This window comes from Raphanus sativus, chromosome 2, assembly GCF_000801105.2.
Source record: "Raphanus sativus cultivar WK10039 chromosome 2, ASM80110v3, whole genome shotgun sequence".
Taxonomy (NCBI): Eukaryota; Viridiplantae; Streptophyta; class Magnoliopsida; order Brassicales; family Brassicaceae; genus Raphanus; species Raphanus sativus.
In genome coordinates, this window is record NC_079512.1 from 39764038 (window position 1) to 39790329 (window position 26292).

The 26292-nt window shown below is 31.8% G+C and overlaps 5 protein-coding genes across 9 annotated transcripts; 4 read left to right on the forward strand and 1 right to left on the reverse strand.

The window, feature by feature from the left end:
- The first annotated feature begins 7061 nt into the window (after positions 1–7061).
- LOC108842568 (uncharacterized) lies at positions 7062–8130 on the forward strand. The gene has a single exon (XM_018615534.2). The coding sequence runs from the start codon at positions 7349–7351 to the stop codon at positions 7994–7996; it is 648 nt and encodes a 215-aa protein (XP_018471036.1). The 5' UTR covers positions 7062–7348; the 3' UTR covers positions 7997–8130.
- A 1204-nt stretch (positions 8131–9334) lies between these two features.
- On the reverse strand, positions 9335–12647 carry LOC108842569 (bifunctional dihydrofolate reductase-thymidylate synthase 2). 4 transcript variants are annotated; one of them, XM_018615536.2, is made up of 10 exons: positions 12384–12647; positions 12002–12047; positions 11008–11883; positions 10862–10906; positions 10722–10787; positions 10528–10589; positions 10374–10448; positions 10009–10298; positions 9803–9909; positions 9335–9718 (listed from the first exon to the last, which is right to left on the reverse strand). In XM_018615536.2, exons 3-10 carry the CDS (start codon positions 11785–11787, stop codon positions 9608–9610), a joined length of 1536 nt encoding a protein of 511 aa, XP_018471038.1. In that variant the 5' UTR covers positions 11788–11883; positions 12002–12047; positions 12384–12647; the 3' UTR covers positions 9335–9607. The 4 variants fall into 4 exon arrangements, with proteins under 4 accessions (XP_018471038.1, XP_018471039.1, XP_018471040.1 ...); XM_018615537.2 differs by having other exon boundaries at positions 12002–12142; XM_018615538.2 differs by having other exon boundaries at positions 12002–12142; positions 12259–12384.
- A 10-nt stretch (positions 12648–12657) lies between these two features.
- Positions 12658–14217, forward strand: LOC108842570 (uncharacterized). Its single transcript, XM_018615540.2, has 3 exons — positions 12658–13126; positions 13218–13738; positions 13843–14217. The coding sequence occupies exons 2-3, from the start codon at positions 13283–13285 to the stop codon at positions 13960–13962; spliced, it is 576 nt and encodes a 191-aa protein (XP_018471042.2). The 5' UTR covers positions 12658–13126; positions 13218–13282; the 3' UTR covers positions 13963–14217.
- A 4354-nt stretch (positions 14218–18571) lies between these two features.
- LOC130508382 (uncharacterized) lies at positions 18572–20112 on the forward strand. The gene is made up of 4 exons (XM_057003870.1): positions 18572–18853; positions 18938–19165; positions 19372–19781; positions 19870–20112. The coding sequence occupies exons 1-4, from the start codon at positions 18658–18660 to the stop codon at positions 20014–20016; spliced, it is 981 nt and encodes a 326-aa protein (XP_056859850.1). The 5' UTR covers positions 18572–18657; the 3' UTR covers positions 20017–20112.
- An 886-nt stretch (positions 20113–20998) lies between these two features.
- Positions 20999–24891, forward strand: LOC130508381 (phosphatidylinositol/phosphatidylcholine transfer protein SFH1-like). Of its 2 annotated transcripts, none has more exons than XM_057003869.1 (13): positions 20999–21156; positions 21338–21402; positions 21483–21735; positions 22431–22530; positions 22640–22906; positions 23003–23080; positions 23178–23329; positions 23406–23505; positions 23615–23704; positions 23792–23921; positions 24010–24383; positions 24482–24553; positions 24672–24891. In XM_057003869.1, the coding sequence occupies exons 2-13, from the start codon at positions 21384–21386 to the stop codon at positions 24684–24686; spliced, it is 1650 nt and encodes a 549-aa protein (XP_056859849.1). In that variant the 5' UTR covers positions 20999–21156; positions 21338–21383; the 3' UTR covers positions 24687–24891. The 2 variants fall into 2 exon arrangements, with proteins under 2 accessions (XP_056859849.1, XP_056859848.1); XM_057003868.1 differs by having other exon boundaries at positions 21002–21156; positions 24004–24383.
- The last annotated feature ends 1401 nt before the right edge of the window (positions 24892–26292 follow it).

A 26292-nucleotide genomic window follows, 5' to 3' on the forward strand; every position in this document is an offset into this window, starting at 1 on the left:
TGTGATGTATATTTAATATAAATTTAAAAGAAGGCTCTTCTCTTTTATTTTTAGTATGATTTTTTGTTGCTTTTTTTTTGTTAACCCTTGTCAGTTGTCTACAGTATGAAAGATCTGTATTTTAAACTTGACTCTTTTTCATTTAGGTGAAAGTGCTAATTAATGGAATTAGTATTTCTTAAGAATTTTCTAACAAGTGCAAGATGAATGCTTAAAATAGATTACATGTATGATATTTATTATTATTATTATTATTATTATTATTATTCCTAAACTATTTAAAAACAATTTACCAGCAATTCAAGTTGTATAGTTTTATTGACATTTAGACTATAAATTACAATAACTAAAATCTGACAAAATTTCTTTAGATAAGAGCTATAATCTGAAAGGCCATTAAAACATTAAAACCACAATGGCCTTTCAGCTTTTTTTTTTTTTTTTTAACGTCTTATCTTTATTAATTTCAAATCAATGTAACATATTACATGAATCATAAATTACATCAAACATGTTGTTAAAGAGAACTTTTAACAGAGACAACAGTAACACGATGCTTCCTAACGCATTCGTAGGATAGGCTGATTCGCTAGTTCTTCTCCATTTTGTTCTTGGTCTTATAAGATCTTTCTTCTGGCTTTCAATTCTCATGAGTAAACGCCGTTTTTCTATAAAAAAATCATTGGATGCGATCCATCTGTTACATCGCAATCCGTCCCAAACACTCCCGCTGCAGGAGATAACATGCTTTGTTGTAACTATCCATGGCATTGAAATTATTTTGTTTTGAAACCAAAAACGCCATATCTTCTCGTCGATTCTCCACAAATGTGTCATCCCCGGATCCCAAATTCGCCAATTAATATACCACAAATATCTTATGAATATATACACAAACACTTCCGTTAGTCGGGATTGTGTACCTTGTACATCGTGAACAATCAACAGATTCTTCACGGAGATGACGAGTTCGTCGCGTATCACACGGATAATCATCCACACTAACACAACGGAACTAATAGGAAGGGACCGAACACCACTGCCTGCCATAAGCAACATGGATCTCCGGTTCTCTTGAAACAAGAAGCAACCACCGGTAGCAATGCCCGGAGGAAAGATGACATTGTGCAACAAGTGCACCACAAATAGTCCGATATGACTAACCATAATCAATTTACAGTTAATCATTGGAGAACACCACTCACCAAAAGATGAACCAAACCCGTCTTTCCAATTCAGGTACTCTCTTCTTCTTTCCAGTAGCACCAAGATGGACCAGTGGAGAAGGCACACGTACAGTGGCCTGAGAATATGGTGAGAACATAAGTGGAGGTTTGACGGATGAAGACGTCGTTTGGGCGTTAATCCATATGCGGAGATTAGTAACAAAAACCACATCAAGGACAAAGATAATACGTTTATAGAATATGAAAATCAAATAAGAAAAGGAAATCCGACGGCCTAAGCCGCCGGAAAAACGACAAAAAACTGTTGAAACTCTGTTTTTAACTTTCGCCGGTTAAGTCGCACGAGAGAAAAAAACGGCCTTAGCCTTTCAGCTTCTTTATTTTGTGGCCTTTCAGCCTGATTTTTTTTTTTTTTGTTTGAATTCTCCTTTTCTCCAAAGAATATCAAAATCAATGAACAAAAAAGGTTATCACTGTTAAATTCCTTTTCTTATCGAACCAAACGTTTCTGTCGACAACTTTTATTCTTATTCAAGAAAAGCAAGGTTTCTCAATTCGGAGAATTAACCGAAATAACCTCTTGTTTGTGTTTTATGTTTGGGAAATTGCATTGTACAGCAATCAAACAAAAGATTATTCATTGTATAACCAAAAAACCTAAATCATCCACATGTATTGTGTCTTTTATATAATATTGCCATTATACCCTTATCTATAACCGGTGAAACCTGTACAAAGAAAACAAAATTTAATTGATAATTTGTAATTGTAAAAGGTAAAACGTGGTCTGTGTTCATTCACACATCTTTTTGCACACAATTTCTTCACACGAAATGAACAAAAATGAAGACGTAGACGGTGAGCAGACACAACACATCTTCCATTGCTTTTCTTTCTTCTCTTAAATCATTCATTCTCAATCATACTTTTGTTTTTATACTTTATTTTGTTTCTGTTTCACAGTTCCAATGATGACGACCGATCGGTAAAAGCGTCGCCGTCTCAAAAAAAAAAGAGAGGAGATGCCCATCTGCAACGGCTTGCTTGGCTACTGACGTAAAGCTTTGCGCATCTGAAATCTACGGAGTCGCCAACGACGTAAACGCCACCACAAGGTGCATCAAGTCTTCCTTCAATCGCCTTGATCTCTTCGGTTTACTAGACGATTACATGTATTAATCACACGGATGTCGTCTGTTACACTTATTTTTGTCTCTGTAAATGACCCAAAATTGATTAGAGAAGATGAACAGATTTGTAACATTGTATTCTATTCTATTATATTCGTATGGAATAGAAATGAAAACAATATGCATAATGGATGTTTTATTCATGTTATGTAATGTGAAATAGTTTGTTATTATACTTTTTATCATGTATCGTTTCGTTTAAAGAATGTATTATTTGTTCTCCAATATGCACTATGCTAGGTATTTTGTTTCATTCTATTTGGGTTTAGGGTTTATACTTGAGTTTAGGGTTTTAGTGATTAAGATTTAGGGTTTAGTATTTGGAAGGTTGAGGTTTGGGTTTAGTGACCCTATCATGTATCGTTCCATTTGACGGTTAATAAAGACTGTCATGTTTTATTCACCAATATGTACTATACTATGTATTTTGTTCCATTCTATTTGGGTTTATAGTATATAACTAGGGTTTTGGGGTTTAGTGATTAGGATTTTGGGTTTAGTATTTGGAAGGTAGGGGTTGAGGTTTGGGTTTACTCACCCAATCATGTATCGTTCGATATTCATGCTTAATAAAGAGTGTTCTATTTTATTCACCAATATATACTATATTATGTATTTTGTTCAATTTTATCTGGGTTTAGGGTATATAACTAGGTTTAGGGTTTAGTGATTAAGATTTACGGTTTAGTATTTGGAAGGTAGGGGTTGAAGTTTAGTTATTAGTATTTAGGTTTAGTATTTGAAAGGTGGGGGTTGAAATTTGGGTTTAGTGATCCAATCATGTGTCGTTCCATTTGACGATTAATAAAAAGTGTTCTATTATATTCTCTAATATGTACTATACTATGTATTTCGTTATATTCTATTTGGGTTTAAAATTTATATTTGGGTTTAGGGTTTAGTAATTAAAATTTAGGGTATAATATTTTGAAGTTGGGATTTGAGGTTAGGGGTTAGTGATAACAACTTAGGATTTAGTATTCAAAATTTAGGTATGGGTTTAGCATTTAAGAGGTTTGTACTAGGTTAAATTGATATACTATTCAAAAGTTGTGTATAGATTTAGTTTAATATTACAAAATATTGCTATGAATCTTAAAACTCAATTTTATCATTTCGTTAACCAGATCCACATAAGTGTAAATTCATAATTTCACCAATATGTACTATACTACTTATTTAGTTCCATTCTATTTAGGATGATGATTTATATTTGGGTTTATGATTTATATTTGAGTTTAGGGTTTAGTGATTATGGTTTAAAGTTAAATATATAGGGGTTTATGGTGGGATTGTTATGTGGTTAATTATTGAGAGGTTGTATAGAGTTCGTGTTGTATACTATATTGATGATATGGAATAGAACATTTCATTCTATATGGGTTAGAGTTTAGTGATTAGAGTTTAAAGTTTATATTTGGATTTAATATTAGAAAACAATTTATAAATTGTATTTAGGTTTATAGTTTTCTTACTAGGGTTTAAATTTACTAAGTAGAGTTGTTGTTCACAACGGAAGTATGGGTAATGTACTATGTCACAGAGATAAAATAGTATATGTGCAATCGAGATAGAATAGTATACGCGCAATCTAGTAAGTATTAACTTCTTCATGCATTCTCATCCTAAAACTAGAGTGAATGAGGTTGGTAAATGGAATATAAAGTATATTGGAAGAGTTCTATTTTAATTCACACATTTACTGTCAATAATAACACCATATGCAGTAAATTTAGTAGTGACGTGTTTCTTCTTTCTTTCGTAAGTTATCAATTCTCCACTTCCATTTTGGGCCACATGCATTGCTGACGACGTCATTCATTCCTCCTTTTTCACCGGCAACTTGTTACAATAATGGACATAACCGGAACATATGAGGGCTAAATGTTATCCACTTAATTCAGTCAAAATCATAGTCATTTTCCTAATTATAGTCTCGATTTTGGTTATCTCGCCAATTCTCCCTTTATGTTTTGCCGAGTAAGTCTTATATCAGCAAGTATCTCTATAATATTATTTGAAGTCAGTTTCATATGTGTCGCGCTCACGTTAACTCTCACGTTGGTTGGTTACAATGATACCCTTAATGAATCAAATATATATCTAATTATCATTATTATATGCCTGTTTTATTTTATTTTTCCTTTTTTATTTAGGTTTTATTTTTATTTTTTATTTTAAAATAACCTATATATCTAAGAAAATTAAAAATTAAAAAAAAAACGAAAATACATTTTATATATAATGTAATTCATAAAAAGAAAAGTTCACAAAATAATCTTGATTTTAATTCTTAAGAGAGTTAATTTTTGAGATATCCAATAAAAATATTACATCTAATTTAGTTTATTTTTAAAATTTTCAAAATATAATATATTATAAAAAGGAAAAGTCTAAATTTTTTAAAAACTGAATTTAAGAAACGAAAATATATGTACATATAATATGATTTCATTAAAAAGGAAAGTTCACAAAATAGAGTTATTCCATTTTAAAAAAAACATAAAATTTACTTTTGAAGTAAAAAAGAAATTATTTATATCTATTCTTTCTTTGCTGGAAAACTATATTTTCATATAATTTGATTTCATAATAATGAATTTCACACATATAAATAATCTTGATATTAGAAAAAAAAGAAAATTGTATTTGTTTTGACAATTTTTTTGAATAATACAAAATATATATTTTCAAAGTGATTATATAAAATAATTAAGTAACATAAATTGATATAATATAATTTCTCAAAAGTAATCACAAATAGTTTTACTGCTTATTTTTAAGAGATAATAAAATACAAAATAAATTTCAACAATAAACACATTTTGATCAAGTAATTATAAAATATTTTTTGATCAAAGAATAGAATAACACTAATTTTTTAAACGAGGTAGGTATTATATTTTATCATAATTAAAAAAAAAACTTAGCATTTATTTTCCTTTTTAATTTTATGTTTTATGTTTGTGGAACTTAATATAACCATAATAAAAATACCCTAGAAAATATGAGTTTTCATTTACAAGATTATTTAAAATATTTTTTTAATTTAAATAAATTTAGTTTACCATTCAACATATCCAAAGCATAAAATTATTTAAAATTTATAAAATATTTTTATTTATTAATTACTTATATTTATAACTGAATATTGTTCATCACTTTATCTTCTAATATTTGTTTAAAAATTAACATATAATTTGATAAATATTACCAAAATACATACACATTTAACTAAACGATAAATAAAATAAAATTTGACTTAATTATATAAAAAATAATAATGCTTCAGTTTTCATTTGAAAAAAAAATGTTTAACTTAGTATACTCACAACATGAGTGATTTGATTAATCCAACTTATATTTAAAATCATAGATTTAAATACAATAAGAATATATAACTTTATAATAATATTTTATTTATTTTATAAATATAAATTATAGGATAACTCAAAACATATTAACAAGTGAAAATAAAATATTAATCAACTGTCACAATTTAGTTATTTTGTAGAATTTATATATATGCATGAGATTTCAGAATATTATTGTTATATTAATTTATGTAAGTAGGATTCAGACACTTTAGTTTATTTTTTTATTATATCATTCTAAGAATAATATATCTTAAGTTATACATAGTTTTACTAAAATATATTTAGATATCTAAGACAACAACCAATTTAAATGCAAATAAGAAAATTAATCAAAATTTAAATATATTTTGAATAAAAATATTGTAGTTGAATTTATAAAAATATATGTAATCCAATATATCCAAATGATAACTAAATCGACCATAAAAACAATTAAACTGATAGAAAATAACATATCTAAAATCATGTCTAAACTAAATTAATGTAGTATTATTGATATAAATTTTACATACAAATTACAAACTACTTTAAAACTAAAATTAAATATCAATCAATTATTGTAGTATATTCACTTTACAAATATTTATATTCGTGCTTGAGCACGGGAAAATCACCGTATTTTGATTATTTTGCAAGCTTGGAATATTTGTGAAGATAACATTTCCTCATAACTAACCGAAAGCATTTCTATATAGTTCACACTTGCATGTGTTCCTTTTTTTCTGTTTGTTCGTTAAAGGGCATGTGTGCGTAGTTAGACACATGGAGATATTGATTCTAGAGTCTCACGTGTACGTATTGCAACATACACGTGAAACATGGAATTGTATGTTATGAAAAACTTATTTTAGTCTTGGAGTTCGTTTCAACAAACATATTTTCAACAAACAAAATTGATTATCTTTTTTTTTAAACACATCGGAATTGATTGTCTACATATTCATTTAAGTGTTTAAAACTAAAAAAAAAAAAAAAATATTCACATCCCATCTAAATGTATGAATCAAAATTAACTAAAAACTTCACATTAAAGGTTTGAAGAAAATAGAATAAATGATGAAAACGAATAAGGGAATTTGAAGAAAATGTGATTGGTCTGGCCTCATGGGCGATGAACAATAGCAAGGACAGATTTTGGGAGCACTGAGAATAATGTTGTGGATAAAGTGAAAAAAAAAAACAAAAGAAAAACTACTATGCTGTCCAATTTATTTCTATTTTTTTGAAAAAATAAAATATTGTAGTACTAGCATTTTCTGCATAGTCTATAAATAAGGAATGAAACCAACTCAACGCCAACAAGATCCAACAAACACCAAGAAGAAACAAAACATATTTAAAAAAAAAAACAGAGATCTTCACACCAAGATTCCTCTGTTTTTATGAAACATAACAGCAAGAACTGGTCTTCGTTAACCATGACTATTGTTCTTTTTTCTCTGTTTCATTTCTTGGTGGCAAAACTCTCTGCTTCTCACTTCTTTTCCGAAAATCTCACTTCTTTGGAGTGATCTAAGATCACTCAGCCCCATACAGATCACTTTGAGAACCTTTTTTTCTTCTGTTTTGTCCTCTGCTGAAGAGAATCATCTAAATGAATTCAATCCAGTTTCAACACTTTAAGATGGAGAAACCTAGAGGAACCTTTAACTTTTCAGCAATAAAGTCTTTCACGAACATATTCAGACTGATCGAACTGATTCTTCTACTAATCTTGATCTCCAAACTCTCTTTCCCTTCAGTTAAACTCTCAGGTGACCTTTTCAGGGAAGCATCAGTGTTTCTCGTTAGCCCGAGATTCGTTTTCCTCGTCGGAAACGCTATTGTAATTACTCTTTTTGCGAAATCCCGACGATACAGCTCCGCTCACGAGCCAACAGAAGCGGCAAGCAGCAACGATCTTTACCAGGAACTTCTTTGCATGACCGAGAAGAAGACATCTGAAGTTCACGAGAGGAAAACAGAACAGTCCAAGAAGCTGAAAAGGGTCAGTTTCGAGAGATGCCAGTCGCAGAAAGCGTTTGAGGCGGTTCACCCGCTTGAGAGTACACATGGTGGGAAGATCATGAGGAGGTATGATTCGGAGAAGCATTTTAAGGTTTGTGACTCGGACAAGAAAGTAGTGGTGAGAGCTAAGAAACCAGAAGATAATATGAGTAACGAACAGTTTAGGACAAAGATAGAAGCATTCATCGCGAGGCAAAAGAGGATTCAGAAGGATGAAGAACAGTTGACAATCTAGTGAATGTTTGTTAGTGAATGTGTGTTTCTGTTTTTTTTTTTAAATAACTCTTGTAAGCCTTAAAGGTGATCGTAAAAATGGTACTGGATGTTAAGGTTGTTATAAATATGATAGACTGCATGCAAATTTCTTTTTATAGTACTAATGAATTTAACACTTAAACATGGTGAATCCATAATCAGAACTATGTAAATTAAATAAATATCTCGTGGTGATTAACTATATCGACAATTGCTTTTGAATTTTAGACTCAACTGTCTAATCGAGACCGTGGATCTACAGGCCAAGGACCGACGTGGGGCATACTGACAATGAATTAACGGTGGAACGTAACTATCGCAAGAGCTGAATTATGATCACAAGCTAACTCACACTTCGAGTTTAGTGTTTGATGTGATATAAGCGAACGTGGCTAGTTACACTAGTAGAGTACCGAATATTCGATGTACTAGTAGTTCCTGTTCCGAAGATCACTGATCACATATATATAAAGTAAACTAGAAAAGCATATAAATTGTGTTTCCAAATGCTGGATAGCATAATTTATATGGTTGTGGATAAAAGGGAGAATGAATTGTTGGTATTATTATATATTCCTCGCGTCATTCATATTATGCTAAATATGAATTAAGTAACACGAAAAATTCCAAGCATGCATGTCCAACAAGAACTCGCAATTTTGTCTTTCTTGGTGTGCAACACGATATTTGTAACAGTATGTAAGATTATTAGAATTATAAAATATGATTGCTTTCGAGTGACTATGTAGGAAAGCATCTGACGTGTAGGAATCAATATCTGGAAAGGCGAGAATAGATACAAGATATGCTCGATCGGATGGGGAAAAGATTGATGCAAATCCATAGAATCTAATGCGAGTGACGAATACACGTGAAATCGACTAGAACTTGTAACGAATAAATCATGTAATATGATTGTTTACTAATTTTCGTACGCATTACTAACATGTGATTAGTTGATTACTTGAAAAATTAGTTACAAACACTTTATAATTCTTATATTAAAAGAAAAGCAGACCATAAAGTTTGAGTCACCATCTTTATTTGTCTTTTATTCTATCCAAACTTCCCGAGTATAACACCATTGGACTTAGTCTCTTTTGAGTATGTAGTTAACTTGAACTTCTAGTCACCATATAAAACTTCTAATGACACAGAAATGTATCCAAGAGATATATATGCATATGTCATACACGACATGACAAAATTGAGGTAGCAGAGTTTGTGCTGTATAACGTATTGTCTATTTTTAGGGTTATCAAGAGGGAGGATCCCATTCCTTGTCTAATGTCACAGACACAACATCATTTAGAATCTCTACTTTAGCACAAGTCCTCTATTATAACTGAATCTCACTATAACACAACATCATTTAGAATCTCTCCTTTAGCACAAGTCCTCAATGATCAACTGAATCTCACTACAAGTTCCTCTAGATATTCTTTTTAGAAGAAATAAAATACCTTTTTGAATATTAAATAGCAGAATCATCTGAACTAAAGGAAAACAAAACACAAAACTTTTAAGCTTTGGTTAAATAAAATAAAAAATCATTCCTGTGAGAACCCTTGTTTTCGTGGGGGTTGGGAGGCTAAACAGCCATTTTCATATCTATTTTCTTGTGAGGATCATAGCCAATGAGCTCAAAATCAGCAGCGACAAAAGAATCAATGTGTTTCTTCTCTGGATTTATCTTCAAAACCTGTATAGAGAGAGAGACCAAACATAAATAACCTTTATATAGTTTCAACAAACTTAAGAACCAGCTGTCTCCAAGTATACTCACAGGAAACGGTTTTGGTGGGTTCTCAAGTTGCTCTTGCAGAGGCCTAACATGGTTTTTGTAAACATGGGCATCTCCAATCACATGTATAAAATCACCAGGAACAAGATCTGCATAATAACCAAACACAAAACATCAAAAAAGATGGCGGGGATATTCAAATCAGTTTAGCTTTTTTTTATTCTGTAGCAAAAAGTTTGAGCGTTTACCACAGACGTGAGCTAGAATGCATGTAAGAAGGGAGTAAGAGGCAATGTTAAAAGGTACACCAAGACCCATATCAGCTGAGCGCTGATACATTTGACACGAGAGCTCTCCATTTGCAACGTAAAACTGAGCAAACATGTGGCATGGAGGAAGCGCCATCAGCTTAAGGTCAGAAGGATTCCAAGCCGACATTATAATCCGCCGATCGTCAGGGTTGTTCTTGATCTTGTTGATTACGTCTAAGAGCTGATCAAATCCTTGTCCAGTGTAATCAGCATGCATATCTGTGTACCTGCTTAGACAGAGGATTAAATGTTTTTCTGCCAAAAAAAACTCGGAAAAGCAAAGAGATAGTAAAGCTACTGACTTGGCACCAAAGTGTCTCCATTGAAATCCATAAACGGGTCCAAGGTCACCTTCTTCTCTCTCAGTTAGTCCAATACTGAATATCAAATTTTTTTTAAAGTTCATCAGTGTGATGATGATGGCAATGAAAAGTTCCAGTTTTATTAAAAACTTACCCATCAAGATACTCTCTTGACGCATTCCCATCCCAAATATGGATCCCCTTTTCTTGAAGTAGCTGCCATTTAAACAAAACTTCTCAGATATATATATATATATAATATAAGTTTATTTGCAAATGATCCAAGTGTTGGCTCAGTCACGGTGATTAAGGCATGAAGAACATGATAAAAAGATATTTTGTTCTTACCTTTGCATTGGTGGAACCGCTGATGAACCATAGAAGTTCTTCAACAACACCTCTCCAGAAAACTCTCTGCAAAAATGAAATGTAACAGATCTTGTAAGCAAAACTCTATTGTGGGGTTTAAACATTGAAAAGTCACATACCTTTGTCGTCAGAAGTGGAAAACTCCTGCGCAAATTGAACTTCATCTGAGGGATCAAAAAAGATGCGTTGATTTAGTTAACATTAACAAGCAAACAAGAACAAGACTTTTGGTTATACATATCAAGAGGTGTTGTTGTTACAGCACCTGGCAACCGAATTTAGATAATGTACCAGTCCCTGTCCTATCGTCCTTCAAATTTCCATTAGAGATGATCTCATCGACAAGATTCAAGTAGAGGAACTCCTCATGCCGTTCAAAAATCTTCTTAGGAAGCAAAGAAGAAAACTTCTGAAGGACCGCCTTAGACGCATCACTCTCGTCCTCATCAGAACTCTTCACACGGACATAAGTGGTAAAGGAAAACCGAAGTCCGTTTTCACATGTTGGAAGAGACGAACACCAAGGCTGAAACGCAGAGGTGTTAATCGTTGGAACAAACGTGTCACAGTCGATACTCGTATCAATCTCAGTTAAGTGGATAGCTTCGCATCTCTCTCCATTCAAAGATTCCCTCAACACTTCGCCACCTCCTATCACAAACACCTTCTCAATGGAGAGACGATAAGGAGGTTGAGCTAATAAGTCCAGCGCAGACTCTACGCTGCTGCACGTCACAACGTTCTCTGCGTTGGCTACGTCGAACCCGCTCGAACGAGTTAAGACAACGTTGAGACGACCAGAGAGGGGCTTGTACTTTGCGGGAATAGACTCCCACGTCTTCCTGCCCATCACAACAGCGTTCTTCTTGGCGGAATCGGAAGTTGTCAGTGTTAACTCCTTGAAGAACTTGAGGTCGGTGGGTAGAGTCCAGGGGAGTTTCCCGTCTTTGCCGATGCCCATTTGGTTGGTTGCAGCGACGACGACTTGGTAAGCTCTCTGAGGCTCTGAGGGCGAGGTCACATGTCCGTTGAGAGTGTTTGACATGGTTGAAAGAGAAACCTTGAGGATGTTTGGCAATGAGGAGGGGTTGGGATTGGGAGGAAGCTTACACAGCCACCTTTGAGACAAAGGTAGCAAAGCCTGAGAGAAATTGAACACAAAAAAAAAAAAAAATAAGTTGAGAAGATCAACAACACATAGCTTTCAAGACAACTACTAACTTCATTCTAAAGGGGACCAAGAGTAAATGCGAACTAACCGATTTAAACGTAAAAGGTAGAATCTTTGTAGGATTGAGCAAACACCTAAACAAAGAGAAACCGAAAAACTTTAAGAAGAAAGTTACAAACTTTCAAAAGGCCAGATCAGTTACAAAGTGGGAAAGCTTCTTTCTTGCAACCTGCTAAGACATTAAAAAAAAAAAAAAAGACAATACCAAACTCATATAAACTTGTCTGAAAGAAATGGGATAAGCATGTTTCACCATAAACTAAGCACCTTTTGCGATAGACTAACCTCATTGGAGTTCACTATTTTGAATATCTCTACATACACATTCATTCAATAAATTTGCAAACAGACGCTAAATAATCGACACAGCACAAATGAATTTTACCCCAAAAAAAAAAAGATTCCTTCACCTTAAGAATGGATAGACAGATTCAGAGGAGAGATTTTGAAATCATTTGAGACGGAGGTTGAGTAGAGAGAGAGAGAGAGAGTGAAACGCCGCGTCTTGGCCGCTCGGAGCACTCGGGCTTGTCGCTAACTCGATCGGTCATATTTAATGGATTTCTTACACAATTGGGCCTTAAATGGACTCAAGTTAGGCCCGTTTATGGCCGTCTCGACCCTGTTTAAGTTCAATAATCTCTTTGGCAAAAAATATAACCTCTCCCGTTTCTCTCTTTCTTACTTTCTTTCAAGGGTATCCAAAAACCACAGCGGAGGGATGATGAGGAGTGCTCTGAAGGGCTCAATGTCGTTGAGTTTCAACACCGCGTCATCATCATCGCTGTTCCCAAATTGGAAACCCAGCGAGATTCGATTCTCCAACAGATGGGGGCAGCGAAAAGTCGAACGATCTCTCTCCCACTCTCCCGATCTCTTGGATCTTCAATGTTGCAGAAAAAGAAGAGATCTACCCCCGTTGTGGGAAGTTGTGGGTGGACTAGCGGTAGTGTGGTGGGACCTGAACACGTGTCCTGTTCCGGCTGGTGTAGACCCTCGTTGTGTCCGTCCGTGTATAGAATCTGCCGTGGAGAAGGAGATTGGTTTTCGTACTGCAGTCACCATATATGCAATGGGCAACCTAGAATCCATCTCTATTGACCTCTTGCAAAAGATCTTTCCTCTGGAATCATTCTTACTCACGCCCCCTGCGGTAAAAAAAAAAAAAATCAAATCAATCCTAATCTATTTTGTTTTGTGTTAGTAGTCTCATTATCTGATCTGGCCTTCTTCTCTACTCTTAGGTGTTCACGACTTATCTGAATTTCTGGTCGACTGGCGTAAATGCCCACATCCTCCACATGTCATAATGGTTATATCGGGTGATTATGATATGATTTATCCTCCGCGTTATCAGGGTTATAATAATTTTGTTGCATATCCAAAAGGTGTTCCCCTAGCTGCCCCTCTTGACCAGCTAACAGTCTTTGCCATGGAGTTTGACAGAATGTTTGACAAACTGTTTGTCTGGGAAACTTTATTGAGTGATAATTTGGCAAGTGAAACTTTATTATTGAGTGACAACAACAACACATGTGATGACGAACCTCTCTGCATTTGCAACATATGCAATGATGCTTTCCAAGTATGTGACGAATTCATCACTCATCTCAAGAGTGATCAGCACAGAAACCAGTCACTTAAGCAAGCAGCATGCATCGACCGCTACGGTATGCCTAAACATTTTTGCCAAGTTTGCAATCATCCCGTCTATGGCGACTCTAACCTCTTACTCCATAACCAATGTGAAGAACATAAACGCAAGGTAAGCGCAGGCAGCTTCTGATCATCATTATTATCCAATTCTATTCTATCTAACAACTCCTCTGTATCACTAAAATTTGATCCCTTTTTGGTTTTGTTTTCAAGCTGGTTGAGAAACATGCTCAAGAAGAGGAGGATTGCCAGAGCAGGAAGACAAATCCAGAATTGGATCTCTTCTACGAGAGAAACAAGAAGCAATCTCGCAAACAAGAAGAGGCAGCCTAAGGAAGAAGAAGCTAGAGTGCCCTGCATCCCCATGGGGTCTTTGTGTTCAAGAGTTTACTAAATTGCTTATTACTAGATTTTCAACCCGAGTTTATTTTTAATAGATAAAAGACCTAAAATAATAAACTATTTTATTATAGTTTTATGATTGTTTTTTACCTTTGTTTTGTGAGATTTATTTTATAGTTAAAAGACAATTATTATACATAAGTTTAAATTAATATATGTATTCTATAATCATGGTATATATATGAATTGCTATCAAATTTGTATTTAGATCAGAGAAAAAACTATACACTTTCTTATTATAAAAAGAAAAAAAAATTGAAAGTCAAATAGAGCCATACACTTTCTTATGTAATAATTGAATGTTTTATTAAATAAGTTTTTAAAATTTATTATGTAAGGATTTGTTTTAAAGTGAACACATTTTATTTTATAAACCTCCTTTTTATTTACAGTTTAAATATAAAAAATACTATTAAATACTCTTTTACTTTTTTTTTAGGATGAAGAAAATCTAAATTACTGTTATATAAACTTTTACAATTTATCTTCTTTTTAGAATTTTTTTTTAAATTGCTATCAAATAAATATTTCTAGTTTCTAATAAATAATTTAAAAATTACTATTTTTACAATTTATATCAATACTATTTTACAGTTCTTTTATTAACTGTATAATTTTAGCATCATGTTCATCTTCAAATTCTCTCTTAAAATATTATCAAATAATTGTTTACAATTCTCTTTTGGTTATGACATAAAAATATGATACAAATCTCTTTCGATTAAGATTTTTAGAAAGGAAAACAACTATCAAATATTCTTTTACAGTTTTTAGGGTTTTATAAAAAAATAATATTAAATAATCTTTTAAAATTCTAATTTGTCTAGGATTAAGAAAAATAAAGTTACTATCAAATAATTATGTCCAGTTAATATTAACTGTTTTAAAAAGTTGTCATTCTCAAGATTAGGCTTTCTCAAAATCAGTAATATTTTTACAATTTTTCTTGTTAATTAATATTTTTAGTATCATATTTATCAATAATTGTTCAAAGTAAAAATTACTATTAAGTCAAATTTTACAATTCTCTCTGGTCAGGATTTAAAAAAAAAATCTTATTTGGTTAAGATTAAAAAGAAAAATATTTTATAAATCTCTTTTATTTAGGATTTTAGGGAAGAAAAAAAGTTATTTTCACATAATGACATATTTTAGTTTTTTTAACTGATATATATCACAATCATGTCGGGTGAAATATGTTTTTCATTTTGGTTTATAATTTTTTAACACAAAACTATTAAAGTAAAGTTAGTTAATTATACAAAAAAATAAGATTACTTTTACAGTTTTATTTTATTTAGACTTTTAGAAAAGGAATTAATTATTTTATATTTTTTATTAATTATATATATATATATATATCATATACATTATTTGAGAAGTGATTTTGTCACATTTCCTCTCGACAATGATAAATACCATAAGATATAATAAAGATAAGTAAAAAATTAAGTAACTTAAACCTAAATATAAAGGTGAACTATTTGTAGCTATTTTCGTCATAAATTTTTAACATACAAATATCTATTAGAAAAGGAAAATTAGTTATTTATAAGAAATAATAAGAATACTTTTACAATTTTCTTTTGTTTAGGATTTTAAAAAAGGAATATTATTTATTTTATAGTTTGTTTTTGTATATGATTTTATTAAATAATATATTGGTGGTTTTAATTCCTATATGGATGCTCTCTGTGGACAATAGTTTTTTTACATTTGTTTTTTACATTTTACTATAACAAACAACATTTTAAAGCAAGTTGTAAATGATAATATTTATTTTGTTATTTTAAGTTATATATAGAATATTAATTTCGTTTTTAATATAATATTGGAAATACTAATTTTTAATAAGATGGTGAGTAAACAATGTATTTGAGATTAGACTATTATGAACTCATGGAAAAACATGCTCACTCTTTTAATTGCAAGTGAATGTCTATTCTCTTGTTAGTCACACTATTGTTGAAGTTTTTAATGTTGACGAGAACAAGCTTTCCAAAGACATCTATGTAAAATTGTTAAATCATAAGAACCTGATGATAAAATTATATACTTTTAATATGGACAACAGTAATTTTTTTACCATATATATATCCGTTCTTGTTGACCGCTTCATTGAACTCAGCATAAGAACAATTGCTAAAGTTTTGCCTCTCAATATCATGGCCATTATGATCTGTGGGTGCAGAAATTCTTTTCTGAGTGAACTAAATTAAGAACTTGTGAGAAGTTACTTTATAAATTATTTTGTTGTTGATGACCAAAAAGTTCTTAATTTTTTAGATTACACCAGCCTTTAAATTCTCTTCATAGCACTCTATTCGATTTGATTAGCTGGTATGAAGGTGTGGATTGTTGTTCCCTATAAAAATTTATGTCAAACAAACAATATGTCGTGCTTACTAAATTTTAAATTAAAAATGTCTAAATAATTTTCTTATACCTTTTGATCAATAAGAAATAACTCGAAACCCATGCATAAGCAAACCACCCTTATTGATGTTACGTGCTTCCTATAAGTGAACCACTCTAACAAGAATTTTAATCTTATAAAAACTTTTTCTAAGATGATTGAAAACAAAAGAAGTGGCAGAAACGACTATTATGTAATCTCTTTTCAATATCTTTTTCTTTTTCAAAGTAAATCTTGATAACTTATAAAACTTCGGAAAATTATTTATAGTTACCCATACTACATATATATAAAGTTATATTTTATATATTTAGTGAATTTCCCTTTTAGATGTTTTAGTTTATGTTATTCAACTACTTTAAATTCAGTTTTTCATTTTTTGATATAGACGATACTTTGAAATTATTATACTTAAATGACATAATTTTTATAAACATGTAGTATATTATTTAAGGATATGTTTTGACATTTAAATTTTTTAATTTTAAATCTAATAATCATAAATTTTTATTAACAGGTAATATGTTTTTTTAATTTTGATTTTTAAATATAATAATTATATATAGATATCTATACTATTAAAGTAGATGCATTTTTATGAATCTTCCCCTAAATTTTCAAGTAATTATAAAATTGTCTTTATTTTTTTCCGCGGTATTTGCAATTGACAAAAAATATTATTTTTCAATTACATTAAAGAGTATTTAATATAATTCAGTTCTTCAGTTTTTTAAAAATTTTGTTTCCTAAATATTTGCACCATATCTTTCCAAAAAACATTTCATATTATTAATTATTTGAAAGCATTTATTAAATGAAACCTCAAAATAAAATCAAGTTGAAATAACAAATTATTAAATCAACAAAATCATAATAAGGGTCTCAACTATCTCAACTTTTTAAAAAATGGTTTCATTTAAAAATTAAATTAAATTAACGTTTAAAGATATGTTTTGACTTTAAACATTTTGAATTTTAAATCTAATAATTAAATATTGAAGTTAAGTATTAAAACTTCTTCTAATAATTTTATTATTGACCAACTTTATTAGATAATATGCGTTTTTATTAACAGGTAATATGTTTTGTTTTTTGAAATTTTGATTTTTAAATCTAATAATTATATATCGATATTAAGTATTAAAACTTCTATTTTCTGTTAATATGCATACATTTGGAAATCATGACATTTTTAAAACTAATAATTTTTTCATTAGCCTACTTTTTTGATAATATACATTTTTATTAACAGGTATTATTGTATTTAAAGATATGTTTTGATTTTTTAAATTTTGTCTTCGGTTTATTTATTTTTATTTTGAAATAAATAATTTTTGGTAATATTGGCATTTTTAGAAATAGCAAGCAAAAATGTTGATTTGTTATATTACAGTTGGAAGTTTTAAATCTACGTGGACGTCCTTAATGACTTATAATCTCAACTTTTATATAGTATAGTTTATTATTATGCTGAATACTTTGATCTTGTACAACTAAAAAGATTTCCAAGTCTGGTTTGTTTTTCTTTTTTCATTTTAACTAATACATATTTCAAGTATCATAATTGGCCGACCGATATAGACTTCACAAGGTGCAAGCAGTTATATTGGAACTGAAAGGTACTCGCTCATTTGTCTTCGGTCATGTCCACAAGTTCCTCGCCAACTCTTTCCCACTCGAAACATGCTCCTCAATTTGTTTACTTATAATTATTTTCTTCAATTTTTAAAAATAAATTATTATTATATATTTTGTCTTTTATATTTACGTTAATTTATAAAAATTAGTTGTGTATTAAGTTAACTTCTAAATAATTTTTACTTTTGTAAGTTTTTTATATTTGATATTGATTTACATTTTATTTTGAAATTAGTGATTTTTGGTAATATTAACATATTTAGAAATAAAAAATTAACATGATAATCGGCAGTTTGACTTATAGTTTCAATTTTTATATAGTACAAATTAAAAAAAATTCTTAATTAATGGATTATAAATCTTATTATGATAATATAATTAAATAAGAAATCTATGGCTAGCCCATAAGTTTATATAGCCCATTAGATAGGCCCACAAGTTTTGATAATAATATAGATCTCTCTTCAGATCAATTTGAAAACGGATCAAGTTCTGAAAGTCGATCTCCTTCGTTGACCAAGAAAAAAAAAAAAGAAAGTCGATCTCCTTCCTCTCTCTCTCTCGCTCGCTCAATGTCGTTGAAACTCAACACCCGAATTTTGGCGGCGCCATCTCTGTTCCCAAATTCGAACCCAAGAGGACCCAGCGAGATTCGATTCTCCAACAGATGGGGCAAAGCTAAGGCCGATCTCCTCTCTCTCTCTCTCTTGAATCAACGTTGCAGAAGGGATCAAATTCGTTGTTGCGAGAAGGCAGGAGGAGGAGGAGGTCAGTAGTTTTATGGATTCAATTAATTTATTTGTGATTTTTTTCCGTCCCTAGATTAGATTTTGATTTTAAATGGTTGGTTAGGTGATGTGTCAAAAAAAACGGGAGTGTGGTGGGACTTGAACACGTGTCCTCTTCCGGCTGGTTTTGACCCTCGTTGGGTCCTTCCGTGTATAGAATCTGCCGTGGAGGAGGAGATTGGTTTTCATACTGAAGTCACCATCTATGCCATGGGCAACCTAGAATACATCTCTATTGACCTCTTGGAAAAGATCTCTTCCTCTGGGATCATTCTTACTCACTCCCCCTGCGGTTAGTAAAATCGAAATCAAATCAATCCTGTTTAGTCTAATTAAATTAATTAGAGAGTCTCTTATCTGATCTGAGCCTTCCTCTCTTTGTTTTTCCATCTGGATGAGCCATTTGGATGAAAATGAGAGTTTTGTTTGTTTAGACACTAAAAGGCTTAATGTTATTTATGGACCATACTAATGAATCATTTGAATGGAGATAAACAGATTGTATAGCAAAAAACCCCAAAGGCTTAATGTTATTTATGGACGACTGGTTTGGTGATGACTTTAGCAACCCACATCCTCCGGGTTACGTAATGATCATCTCGGGTGATCAGAAACTGCTTGATCCTTGGCGTTTTCGGAGTTTTGGGCACACTACTTTTGTTGCATTTCCAAAAGGTGTTCGCCTACTTGCACCTCATGACGAACTAAAATTTATTGGCGAACTGTTTGAGTACGTGTTTGCCAAACAGTTTGTTTGGGAAACTTTATTGACTGATAATTTGGCTCAAGAAACTTTATTATACACATGTGATTACGAACCTCGCTGCATTTGCTACATATGCGATGATGTATACGAAGTATGTGACGAATTCATCACTCATCTCAAGAGTGAAGAGCACAGAAAAGAGGTAGCTAATTAAGCAAGCAAGCAGCATCCTCAGGTTTTTTTTTTATCTTTTTTTTTTCATGTATCTGTGTGTTTGTGTGTGTGTGCAGTTGTTTCTACTTCAAGAAGAGGCAAGACGCCATCTTTTGGACCTTTTGGAAGAAGAAGAAATCTCTTTGATCGAGGCGGAAAAGAAGAGGCAAGAAGCTGCATCCCCATGGGGTCTTTGTGTTAAAGAGTTTACTGAATGGAAATAAATGGGAACCCTTGTCTTTTTTCTCCTATTTCATGTAGCATATCAATATGTTTCCATGTATGATTGCTTTATGAGCCTAATAATATTTCTTAAAACTTGAGTTTGAGTAATAAGTTACAAGTGATTTACAACTATAAGTTATCTTCCTTTTTTTACTGTAAAACTTGACCTCTCCCATACACATAGTTTCTCTCTTTCTTTCAAGGGTAGCCAAAAACCACAGCGGAGGGAGGATGAAAATTTACCTGCACGTTTCTCGTCTACGATTTTCTGTAAGAACGCATCAAACCGATTCCTCCAAGTGTATTACTACCAACTTCAGAACAATTTTATTACTACCACATATTGGATTCAGACTGTGTATATTATAGCATGGATAAACGACTGCAGATTTTAAATTTTAAACATAAAATATGATATAAGATTTTTGAGAAAATATTGTTTAGATTGTTTGTCAGGTGTATCACTTATCATTAGATCGAAGTTTGGCTTGTTGTACAATGTTATAGACCAGCTCTCTCCAAACTTATAATTGTTGAATGATATATTTGAACAAACAAACCATTATGCATCTCAGCACCGTTTATGGAGGAATATAGCCATGTGGTCATGGGATATTATATTGTTTACACAATAGCTACTTGTGTCTATATTTGCCATTATTTCTTTTAAATAATAAGATTCTTTGTAAATTGTTAAATATTTTTGTTTTCTAAGAAAAAAAACAAATATTTTCTGTTTGATGTTTCTAAACCAAACTCACTGTATGTATTTAATTTGGTAGATAAATCTTGCAAGTTACAATAGACCACTACTTTGGTTGAAGTCAAGATTTTTTAACATCCATAAAATGTTCAAGTAGTGGACCGCACTTCCCCTAATACAAAAACACGCTTTTCTCTATGTTTAATTTATTTACTTCTAGGCGAATGATCATTGCTCATTAATTTACAACTCTATTATAAGTATTTTTGTAAAGTTAGATTTTTTTCTTTAAAAGTGTAGATATGATTCAAAAAGTCTAGGACCATGTCAATATATAAGTTGATAGAATCAGAGAACTAAAAGAGTTGTCTACATGTTATGAAGTAGTTTATCTTCAACCTCCCTTACCTCTCCCCAAACACTCTTCTCCAATAAGGTAAACAAAAAACAAAACAAAAAACTCTCTCAATTCATCTCTTTAAGCTTTCTCATTTTTGTTGATGATAAAACACGTTTTGGTTTATAAATCATCTTGATTCTTTAGATTCATCTGACATTTCTCATACAGTTTGATCTAAACTTCTTTTTAAAATGATCTTGACAATATTGTCGCGCAGGTATTCAATTGCCGTGTGAAACAGAGTGCTTTAAGATCATCTAACCATGGCTGAGACCAAACCTGGTTAGTCCTGATTTTAATTATTGTCTTAGATCATGTAATGTTTTCTTTAGACTAATGCAAATAGAACGTGTTGATATCAGAAATCGAGATGTCAGAGGAGGAGAAGAAGATAGCCAAGATGTCTTCGCTGAAGAAGAAAGCAATAAACGCATCGAACAGATTCAAGAACTCATTCTCGAAAAAAGGTAGAAAAAGCAGCAGCAAAGTCATGTGCGTAACCATTGAAGACGACATCGATGCAGAAGACCTTCAATCTCTTGATGCTTTTCGTCAAGCTCTTGTCCTTGACGAGCTCTTGCCCTCTAATCTCGATGATCTCCATATGATGCTTCGGTATACACTTCTTCTTTTTTAATTACCAGTCAATCTCTCTTTATTTCTTACCATATTGATGACATTAATGGCGTGAATAATCATTAAAAAAATCTTTGCATTCTAGACTTGACTATTAGTTGATAAGATTAGAAATTTTAAACCTGTTAAGCTTGGTTGGACTAGAGTTACTGGGAAAAAAATAGGTCAAAGTATATATAAATATCAACCATCATACAACGAATCTTAGATTACCATATTTGTTATTGCAGGTTAGAAAATTGTGTTAAGAGAAAGACACAAATTGCAAAGTTAATTTTTTTTTCCGCAATCGTTAATATACTGTATGCAAAATATTTCTTCATAAAAACATATTTAGAATAATCGATTTATCACGGAAAAAACACGTAAACGCCAACTAGAAATATAAATATGATAACATATTTTATTAGCGTAGTTTTGACTTTTAAGTGGTAGATAGAGACATCACTAGACGCTGTTAGTCAACCTCTCCGTTTGGTTAGTTTAGTATACTTTAATCAGTATAAAATATTTAATACACCACAAGTTTTAAAACAGCAGTTGACAGAATGAAAAAATGAGTTAGTAGAATTGATACAGTGTGATTCATGGTCCCTCTTATATGATCTTCTTGTCATAATCAGAAAACATGGATCATCCAGAATATTTAAAATTTTATATTGAACACAAAACAGATTCCTGAGGGCAAGAAAGTTTGACATTGAGAAAGCTAAGCAAATGTGGAGTGACATGATTCAATGGAGGAAAGACTTCGGCGCTGATACAATCATCGAGGTGAACTCTTTGCTTAAATATGGGAGCATTTTGGATCCAACTCTTATCTCATGTTGGTGATTCTTTGACAAGTTCTATAAATTAATGTATATTTCTGATTATGATGAAGGAATTTGAGTTCGAAGAGATCGATGAAGTCATGAAGCATTACCCTCAAGGCTATCATGGAGTAGACAAGGAAGGCAGGCCAGTATACATTGAGAGATTAGGTCAAATCGATGCTAACAAGCTGCTTCAAGTGACAACAATGGACCGGTACGTGAAATATCATGTCAAAGAGTTCGAGAAGACTTTCAAGATCAAGTTCCCTGCTTGTTCTGTCGCTGCCAAAAAGCACATTGATCAGAGCACAACTATTCTTGACGTCCAAGGCGTGGTATATATACGATAAATCCATCCTACATGGATCTGAATACCATATGTTAAATTTTCAAATCTCTAAAACTATGTGTGATTTGTTCCGAGTGATTAGGGACTTAAGAACTTCAGCAAATCCGCGAGAGAGCTTCTTCAAAGGCTTCTCAAGATTGACAATGACAATTATCCTGAGGTAAAGATTCTATAAATTTTGAAAAACTTACATACTATATATATAAATGTAAATACACCAAGATCTTAAAGTTGTTGAGTTCGGAATTTTCTTGTAGACGTTGAACCGAATGTTCATCATCAATGCTGGTTCCGGGTTCCGGCTCTTGTGGAGCACAGTTAAGTCGTTTCTTGATCCCAAGACCACTGCAAAGATTCATGTTCTTGGTAACAAATATCATAGCAAATTGCTTGAAGTCATCGATGCTAGGTAAAAATCATTAAATATAAGTTCTGTTTAGCTATAAAAACTTGCATATGCATTATTATTTTTGTATTGTAAACAGTGAGTTGCCAGAGTTCTTTGGAGGCGCTTGCACTTGTGAAGACAAGGGAGGTTGTATGCGTTCAGACAAAGGTCCATGGAATGATCCTGAGGTTCTGAAGGTAATTAACGATTTACAAATTTCTTAACTAGACACTGATATTTAGTTTAACTAAACTATTAATTTCTTGAACCTGATACATACAAAAACATATTTTAAACTGGAATCAGATGGCTATAAACCGCGAATCCAAGTGCTCACCAATTTCAGAAGATGAACTCAAGCATGTTGACCAAGGAAGATCAACTCCATTCCAAAAAGTAAGTTAAAGAAACACAATACAATTTAAATCAGCTAATTACTACTCTAGGGTAAGCTTATACTGAGATCCTCCATTAATGTCGCAGAGTCTTGAGAGAAACAGTAAGAAAATGGATGAAGACAATGTTATTGAGAAGCAAGTTGCAACCATTGACAAGTCCATGGTGGAATGGCCTACAAAAAATCAGAAAATCGAAAATTTTCCAGTCTCTAAAGGTATATAATACATACATCTCACATTTTCTGCTCCATTTAAGAAGAGCTATGTTGTCTTCTGCGCGTACTAAAGTTTCTATAGGGTTAGAGTGCTACGTGAGGAAGGGTGCACCAAAGAAAGGGGATGGATTACTTGTGGGAGGGGTCATGGCCTTTGTGATGGGAATTGTTGCAATGGTTAGGCTTTCAAAAGACGTACCACGCAAACTCACCGAGGCTGCTTTATATGGAAACTCAGTTTGTTATGAGGATTCTATGTCTAAGCATAACCAAGCTCAATTTGCAGCAACCGTCTCGAGCTCAGAGTATATGTTGATGGTGAAACGTATGGCCGAGCTGGAAGAAAAGTGCATGTTCCTTGACATGAAACCGGCTAATGTTGACACTGAAAGAGAGGAGAAACTTCAGGCGGCACTTAACCGTGTTCAAGTACTTGAGCAAGAGTTGACTGAGACCAAGAAGGTAAAACAAACCTTATAAACTACTAGAAACGTTCAGGAAAAAAAATAGTATGATTGTTAACCTAAAAATTAAAATGCGGAATTTTTTTTTTGGTTTAGGCTTTGGAAGAAACTCTTGTGGGCCAGAAGGAGATTTTAGCATACATTGAAAAGAAGAAGAAAAAGAAGAAGGTAAGAACCAAACATAAAAAAAAAAAGAAGTTTACAAAAAAGAACCAAACATCAATTACTATTTTAACTTGCCATATTATTGTGTTCTCTTTATAATACCAGTTTTGCATATTTCCAGTTTTTCGGGTTCTGAAGTGGTGAAAGGAGACAAGATGAGATGATTAAAGGAAGGGGCTGAATCAAACTAATTTGTTTGTGATTTTCTATTTTTTATAATGAGGAATAGATTCATCTTAAAAGCGACAGACTTGTACACATTTATCTGAAGTGAAACTATTTGGGTTTTTATTTTGTCTGTGACATTGATTGTGTGAGTGTGTTCCAATCTCTCTTTGACATTTCTTGTGACCCACGAGATCGAAGGTTAATACACTTAATCAATGGGTTTGTATTATATCAACCATATGTAACATATTAGTCCCATAAACTTAAATTAAACGTGATGGAGCTTTGGATTTTTTTTAAGTAAAACAATATAGATGTAGGGTTTGTTGCTCGTCATTGATTGCAAAGACAGAACACAAATCTGATTTTTGTTTTCCCTTTTCCGCCTTCGCCTTTAATTATTTCCTTTGGTCCTCTCTCTTTCGTGGTCTTTCTTTTGGTTAGTCCCCACCAAAGATATATGGACTAACCCACGACATTTCGGATATCGGTTCCGTTCGATTATTTTGGAAATCGGGTTATTTAGGTAAGGAATCAGAAGATCCATTTATCCCTACATTTACTAGTTAACTTATTTTCGGTTCGTTCAGTTCAGGTAGTTTCGAGTTCGGTTGGATTCGGATAGTAAAAGTAGGAACCGAAAAATACTCTAAACAAAATTTGGTTCACATTCGGTTCCAGTTACGATTCAATTATTTCGGGTAATCCGGATAATTCAGATTAAATATCTATATTTCAGGTAAGATATCAAATAATTAGGATAATTACGATAAATATCTTAGATATTTCGGATTACTTATAATATCCGAATACTTTCGGATTCATATACTTTAAAATAATTTAGTTTTCTTAAAAAAATTTAGATACTTTTGATAGATTTTTAAATTATAAAATATATTTAGTTATGTTATATATAATTTTCTGAGAAAAAAACATTTGGGTATTTGAAAGTTTCAGTCTGATTTTAGTTTCGGATATTTCGGTTCCAATTCAATTTCTCAATTCAGTTCGGTTCTTTGGTTCTGTTTTTTTGCGTAGGCATAATATGTACCTTCCATGATATTTGTGGATCATATTTTTCTTGCAACAATTTACTTTTCCTTTTATTTTTACAGTATTTATAACTATTTATAAGGGAAAATAAAACACCATGTCAGTCGATATTCATTATTCTGTATATATGAAATTTGATATATACCAAGACTAATTGTGTTGCCAAACGAATTTGGTTTCAAGCAACATTAAAAGGAGATCAAACCAACCAAATCAATAGATGTTCTTCTATTTTGGGTCTCTCTACCAGCTTTATATGTAAATTATTAGAGATTAGAGATAAAGAAATACACAAAAAGTTATGAGAAAAAAAACATAGAGGAAGTAATTATTTTTTTGCTAACTAGGAGGAAGTAATTATTATTAACACATGAACGCTTCAAACATTTGTTTACTTCAAAGGCCAAACGATGTTTCTACTAAGGTCAGTAGGCACTGTAAGAACTAGTGGAAATAATAATTGTACTTAGGGGTTTAAAATATTCAATTTAAACGTAAATCAAAATTGTAATCAAGTGAAC